General features: G+C 45.0%; 3 protein-coding genes across 3 annotated transcripts; 1 reads left to right on the top strand and 2 right to left on the bottom strand.

Annotated features, from left to right (window-relative positions):
• Positions 1-1,385: 1,385 nt before the first annotated feature.
• On the bottom strand, positions 1,386-3,879 carry CCR75_005468 (uncharacterized protein; the record flags this gene model as incomplete). Its single annotated transcript, XM_067963549.1, has 7 exons — positions 2,504-3,879; positions 2,268-2,474; positions 2,127-2,212; positions 1,851-2,067; positions 1,677-1,779; positions 1,572-1,606; positions 1,386-1,532 (listed from the first exon to the last, which is right to left on the bottom strand). The coding sequence occupies exons 1-7, from the start codon at positions 3,815-3,817 to the stop codon at positions 1,386-1,388; spliced, it is 2,109 nt and encodes a 702-aa protein (XP_067822303.1). The 5' UTR covers positions 3,818-3,879.
• Positions 3,862-6,512, top strand: CCR75_005467 (uncharacterized protein; the record flags this gene model as incomplete). The annotated part of the gene is made up of 3 exons (XM_067963548.1): positions 3,862-4,000; positions 4,072-4,167; positions 4,241-6,512. The coding sequence occupies 3 exons, from the start codon at positions 3,862-3,864 to the stop codon at positions 6,406-6,408; spliced, it is 2,403 nt and encodes an 800-aa protein (XP_067822306.1). The 3' UTR covers positions 6,409-6,512.
• A 334-nt stretch (positions 6,513-6,846) lies between these two features.
• CCR75_005466 (uncharacterized protein) lies at positions 6,847-7,104 on the bottom strand (the record flags this gene model as incomplete). The annotated part of the gene is made up of 1 exon (XM_067963547.1): positions 6,847-7,104. The coding sequence occupies one exon, from the start codon at positions 7,102-7,104 to the stop codon at positions 6,847-6,849; it is 258 nt and encodes an 85-aa protein (XP_067822305.1).
• Between the last annotated feature and the right edge of the window lie 17 nt (positions 7,105-7,121).

Raw genomic sequence — 7,121 nt, 5'->3', positions numbered from 1 at the left:
GATGGAGGTGGCATCGGTGGTGTGCCACCAGTCACATAGACTTGTTCAATACGACTGGCTTGTGACACCGACTGGACACGTCTACGTGCCGTCGGTAGAGCTTTAAGCTTAGACTCTTCTGCGTCAAACCTATTGTGTATGATGGTCTGAACGACAGCTGGTGTACCTTTATGGGCAGCGCTCTCACGAATAGTCGCTGCGCTAGCCAGCGCAGACGACGAGACAGTGCTTTGTTGACGATGGGCAAGTTGGCCTTCGCAACGTAGGGCGTCTCCATATAAGGAACAATGGGTTAAGTCTGGACGGGCAATATAGCGCCATCATCCTTCCCCATTAGCTCGCTGTGCTCATCACTACTATAAGGTGATGGCACCGGTGTCGACTCATTGTAGTCAAGAAATGAGCGACGGATCTACATCCTCCCAGCGCAAGTGGGATGGATTGTTCAGCCCAGCTAACAGCGCGACAGCAGCATCTGTCGGCGTTGCAACTGTGGCACTAGGCGCCGGCAGCGTTTTATCGCTGCGCGTGCGCTTCGTGTGTGAGTGTGTGGGTGTCTTCGCAGACGACCCATCAGCTTTGCCACTGATGACAAAAATGTACACACACCGTACGCTAAGAGTGATTGAGAGGACCAAAGCGGCGCGTAAAGCAGCTCGCTGTCCCTCGTTCCCCGTTGACGATCTTACAAAATGTAAAAGAGGGGTGTCGTGTAACGGGCCAAAGTTGCCCTACGTTACACAAATCTGTTAAGTACATTTTATGTACTTAACGGGATGGTCAATTACTTCTGTGGAGTATATTGACCTGTGTTGCACAAAGTGATCCACCCTTGTGTATGATGCACATAGGTGTAATCACATTGAAGGGTTGACGGCTAGCGTCATCCGTAATCCGAGGTATTCAAAATAATATGCGCGCAATGAAGGGGTGCACATCTACAGAGGTGGCATCCATTAATTGTTAACAATTATTTGAAATTAGTCGTAAAACTACTTGCTAGTTAACAAGTGCGCACGTGAAGCCGGATTACCGCTTCCGTGACGACACTTGTACTAAGGTACCGAGCTCGTTGGGTGAGGTCGCTTAGGTGCCCAGTAACTACCTCACTCTACGTGAGAGAAGACGGTCAAACCGCTTCCTCACTGGCCTGAAGTGTGTGCGTAAGTAGAGCGCGGCTGCAATAGTAGCGCCACCTACATAGCAACGGTAGGTCAATATTAGTGAATGCTTTGTGTAGTGGAAAGTAATATTGTATTTAATATAATTTAGCTCCTACCCGAACTAATACTTCTTTTAGTCCTGACTGAGCATATCTAAATAAAACTATGTGCCCTCTTGTAGGTAACAATTATTATGTTACGAGCCACCCGTTACAGTTCGTATTACTCTGTAGCAAATCCATAAGCCAGCCTTAATTTTGTGCGGGAACTTGGCAAAAGTAAACTGTCTGGAAACGGAAAAATAGCGCTGGAAGCAAGAGGAGATAGGGACGTCGTGCTTGAGCGCTGCAGTGCAGCAGGGTCCCATACCTTTAAAAAAATTAGTAGACTACCAAGCATTTGCGTTACTTGCAGTGACGAACGGGCTGGATTCGATAAGACGACTACATACCACATAATTAGGTAAAAAAACTTTAATTCAAATAGAAGATGAAGCAGTAGCACCATACACACCCGATTGAATCAACGAATTAAAGAATGAAGACCCAGAAATATTTGATGCATTGCACGAGGCCAAATCCTTATTTTTCCAAGCACACTCGGTAGCTTGCCTTATCTGACCAAACATAATCCATACGGAGTTGAGCAGAAGTAGTCAGAAATACGCACAAAGTATAAGCACAGTACCTGCCCAAGATCCAAAAGAGTACGAAGAAGAGGTTTGAGCTCTTGTAAGCGGAAATACATGTCCAACCCCATTTGCATCAAATCTTGATGTTTTTGCCCGTTTCTGACCAACAATTCTGCCAACTCAACAAAATCTTCTAGCACATGATAGTGCAGGAATTGGTAGAGCTTGCTTGGCTCACCTGCTACTATAAAATACTCCGCAAGCGCAAGATATCTAACACCAAGCACTTGATTTTCACAAGGTCAAACGACTTTCACACGGCAAACACTCACGTAATTTTGTCCACTGGAACATTATTTTCGCGCAAACTCTTAGTAAATTCGACTATGTAGCCACCAAGATTACAGTTTCCTTCAACCTAAAGCAAGACCAGATAAAATTATCGCATTCAATGCAACACGCTACTTACTTACATAATACGCGTCTTGGATTATGTCGCTCCATACATCACAATACAACTCTGACTGATGATTAAAAAAGAAATTTTCGGCACTAAGAGCATATGGTTTGTACTTCTTGCATGCTGTTTCACCCATAATCAGCAGTTTTTCGGATTCTCCAGTAATTACATCCCTTTGAACGTCCTGCAGAATTCGACGCGGGACATTAAGAAATTGCAGCTGTTACTGATCAAACAAATAAGCATTACGATGTTATGTCGCTTGATATTGACTGCAATCTGAGCAGCATTTAGTAGCTCCTCAATTGTAGACACAAAATTTTGATGACCCACAATACTCCTACGAACAAGCTTAAATACCAACAACATTGCTGCTTTGTGGTCTTCACGACGCAACAAAAAGGGTACGATGTCGCGATGGCGCTCGCAGGTCTTGTAAACCTCGTTTAAATTTAGCTGCAGCTTTCGAAATTCTACATGTTCGCACATATTTACTAAAATCGATTGTTGCACGAGGTTTGGGGCGATAAATTGCCAGCGGGTAGCTTTTAAGGGCAATCTATCACCTTTATGGCCTGGCGGTCGCATCGAGATTGGTAACGGAGCTGAAAATGGATCGCTAGGGTTCTCATCGCACTTGATGTCAAAGAATACGCTGACTTCAAATTCCAAACTATGACAGACTAGTAAATTATCGACAACCGAAAATTCCAGCGCCGTCCTTGGTGGTAACATGACATTTAATGAACGCACACACGTCACCATTGTCGGGCCGACTAAATATAATAGCAGTTTTGTTGAATTGGTATCGATATACACCAAGTACGTACCTCCATACAACGTTACAAGATTCAGATCTGGCTTGCTCACGGATTTGGAGAACACTAGCATGGGCAATTTTTCCACATTAGCTCCGTAAAGCAAAAATGGCACGACCTTGGTGGCTTTTGAACCAGAGCTGACAAGCAGCACTCCCTCAGAGGCTTGGTACCAGAAATTATGAGTAAAAAGTGCCACCGTTTTACGCAAAGCGCACTTACGCCGCTCGGAGCTGACGCGGTGATGTTCCAGTCCCAGTTTCGTTACTAAAATCAAGTCTTGCGAGCGTCTGGATCTAGCTATACGTGTGCTCCATATAAGGCCTCCGTGCAAAATTTTGTTGCCGACCTGGGTTGTGCAAAGGATCCAGTAAGATGTACGAGTCGCACAATGCAAAATCTGAACTTCAATGTCGCTGCGCTGGATAGCGAGAAACTGCCCGTCAGCTGAGAGCTGCAGCAATTTAATATGCATTACATCTTCCTGAACTTTGGACTCTTCAATTTTGCTTGACCCTGGCTCGCTGAAGTCGTAGATTGTCATCAGATTATCAGGTGGAGAGAAGACAACTGTCGCCGAGGATGTGGACTCCATCGTCGTGTCAAGAGGATACTTCTGCAGCCTGAACGAATGGCGAGATAACAGTAAAACGCTCTGGTGCGTCGCATCATACCAGGCAAAGTAGTTGTTGCTAACGTAAGTGATGCCACTGTGCGCGCTGAGGTACAAGTGACCGTCGCTCATCCAATTGGAATGCAAAAAAATATTGTTGTAATTATGGAATACAGATGAATCTCATTTGCAATTTATCGATGTCGACGGTAAACGTGCATGCTTCGCGGGTCAAAAGCGGCGTCGACCATTGGAATGGCATACTTACGGATGCCATTGTTAAATGTGGACGCAAAAGTGATCGACGACTTTATTGTGCGTCCCTTAATGATGAATGTAGGATAAGGCTGACAAGGGTGTGGTTGTTGCTGAATTGGTGTGTAAAGTGTACGGCATCAGCTCATCCCGCTGCCCCAAGTGTCAATTGAGAATTGTTGACAAGAATGTGTGCTCTGCCTGCCATTACGAGCTCAAAACTTTGCGTACGTTCGATGGCTGCATTTTGGTAATCAAACTGCTTCATATTGAATGCACTGCAATTTGATAATCTGGTAGGCCAATGCCTGCGTTGCAGCAAAAAGAATGAACCAGTAATGTGGTGTGTGGAGTGTGACGCCTACTTGTGCGCACATTGTCATAAGAAGCCACATGTGCTGATGCTTGAAAGCTCTAAACCCCACCATTGCTTCGCTATTGACAGCGCCAGTGGTAAGTATTTAGTGGAAGCTGCTTGGTCAGATAAAATTTCATCGATAGTTAAGGCGGAATATCGACTTCGTCTTCACGACAAGATGAAGACTGATAAGGCGAAAAGTAAGTCAAACGCAGCGTCAGAATCAGCGGATGTTGAAGGACGAAACCTGCCCAAAGATAGCGTTTCTGCCTCAAAGTTGATTGCTGAGGATAAAGCTTTAAAAGCTTCCTTTTCTTCTGTAACAGCGGCTTCGCTAATTGAGAGAGTTAAAGAGCAGTCTCGCAAGCGACAACATTCTCGACAAGATATTGAGAAGGGCAAAAAATTGGGTCGTGCAAGTAAGGCTTCGCACTCAGCTGAACTACCGGCAGACGGGATGAGTTTGTATGATCGAGTTAAAGCAATGCACGACATGCGAGCAAAAGCGGTGCAATTAATAGCCTTTCAAGCGTCATCGCTTAGCGCAAATATGAATAAGTCCATACCGCGACAGAACGATGACCGTATAGAGCATAAGGAGGATCGTGCTATTAAAAAAGACGATCACTCACTACTCCTTCAGAGAAAACAGGACTATCAGCTGGAACAAGCGCAGAAAGAGCAATCAAAGAAAGACCAGGAAAATCACGAACAAGAAAAATCTGAGCAACTGAAGAATGAACCACGCGTGCTGCATAAAAAGGAGCTGTGCCAAACCGATGAACAGCGTTTGCAAGATAGTAAGCGACGGCAAAAGAATCAGCTGCGGCAGAAGGAGCTGCTCCAACAACAACAAATGCTACGCCAAGTGGAGCAACATCGGCAGAAGAATTTGCAAGAACAATTGCGTCGGCAAGTGAAACGAAGGCGGGAAGAAAAGCAACAACTTGAGGAAAAGCGATTGCGAGAGCAGACTCTACAACAGCAAAGTCATCACCATGTATTGGATGAACGAGTGCGACCTAATTTGAGGGAGCACGAATTACTTCGGCAAGCACAAGCTAAACAAAGCCTGAGGACCCAGGCAGATCTAGCGTGTGCCTCACACCCTGAGAATCCTGCTCCAATGCTGCAGGAGCCAAATTCCCGATTCTCGCCAATTTCTGCATCAAAAAACGTCTCTGCGTGCTTGCAGCCGTCTTCGTTATCCGATACGCCTTGCTTTCCAATTCACTCTAATCATGGACCTGTTCAGTCTACGTCCAATGGAAATGAGAGACAATGCCAACTTGATCAAGGGCAGCCTGGCGTATCGTTGGCACTTGTATGTGGTACGTCTTCGACAATAAGGTTTGAAACAATTCAACAGGATCACGGCAAAAATCATAATCTTGTCGTTCGAAACATATCGAATAATCAACAGCAGCAGGTGCACCGGCCACCGAAATTTTCTGCTGCAATAGTTCCTCATCGTATGACACCTGATATGGGCGAGGAACGCTTCCATTCAAACAAGCCTGGCGGTGATGACGAGCTCCGTGCAATCTGGGTGAACGATTATGACAATTCGAATGCGTTAGTGATGCAATTAGACATGGAGATCGCAAAACGAATGGAAGAAGGACACGAGTTTGTGCACAAGATGAACAACCTTACTATTTCCGAGCAACTAAAGCTGCTGATTAATAACCTCCATGCCAAAAGGGATGCTGCAGTCAAAAGGAGATTTGAATCGGTGATTCGTGTGCTGATATTTTCGGAAACAGTGCGCTTGTTTGCACAGCAAAATGCACACGCTCAAATTTGGAGCGATGTTCCGGCAGTGATAACGTCATCTCATAAGAAGTGCGCAGATTTGGCAGCCATCATTCGCGAGTATGAGAGCAAAGCTCAAATACTGCGTGGAGAGATCGACGATGCCGTATCCAGTGGGAATCCCTTGCGAATGCAGCACGTAGCACGACAAGGTGCAATGATCGCAGACTTAGAGCATAAAGCTTGTGCTTTGAACGGAGAGCGTGACAAGCAGTTTATTTTTATGTTCCAATTTAGCGAAGCACTAAGACAAATTGTGCACAATGAGTGGTCGGCGCCTGAGAAAAATCACTAAGCCAGTAGACATGACCATTGGATCTCATTATTAAATCTACTTCGTACTCAAGCTTCCTTTTAAATCTTAACAGTTTTGCCAAGATAGGTTTGTTGAAATTTGAACAACAATTAAATTAATAATTAAATTGCGAATCTGCAAAAAAACGTTTGGTCAATTGTAAGAAACGTTTCATTCAAAATCAAAATGCTAGCACAAAATATAATTCAATTTACGCATATCTATCAGTTTGGTCTTTTCTCTGCCGGCGCACGCAGTGAACTAACTACCCTTAACTAATAATGATTAAATTTCCCGTGAAGGGTGATGTTGAAATACATCAAAGATTTGAGACCATGCGAGTTGTTACATACCGACTGTTATTGTGAGACATCAAGTGATGAAGTCACAACGCAGCAAGTGTACACAATCGCGCGCAAAGATAGGGTACACAAGCCCTTAATAATCTTGCGAAGCTGAAGACTTGCCTTTCTTGCCGGTAGAAGCCGACTTCTTGGGAAGTAGGACAGAGTGAATGTTGGGCATAACTCCACCAGAAGCGATAGTTACGTCGCCGAGTAGCTTGTTCAATTCTTCATCATTACGAACGGCCATCTGAATGTGACGAGGAATGATGCGCGTCTTTTTGTGGTCACGTGCGGCGTTACCAGCAAGCTCGAGAATTTCAGCGCAAAGGTATTCGAGAACTGCGGCCATGTAAACTGGAGCGCCAC

The sequence above is a fragment of the Bremia lactucae genome (assembly GCF_004359215.1).
Source record: "Bremia lactucae strain SF5 chromosome Unknown BlacSF5_NotPlaced_17_SHOA01000003.1_2250557bp, whole genome shotgun sequence".
Classification (NCBI taxonomy): Eukaryota; Oomycota; class Peronosporomycetes; order Peronosporales; family Peronosporaceae; genus Bremia; species Bremia lactucae.
The sequence above is the reverse complement of the archived record's forward strand: the minus strand, read 5'-3'. Positions and strand labels throughout refer to the sequence as shown.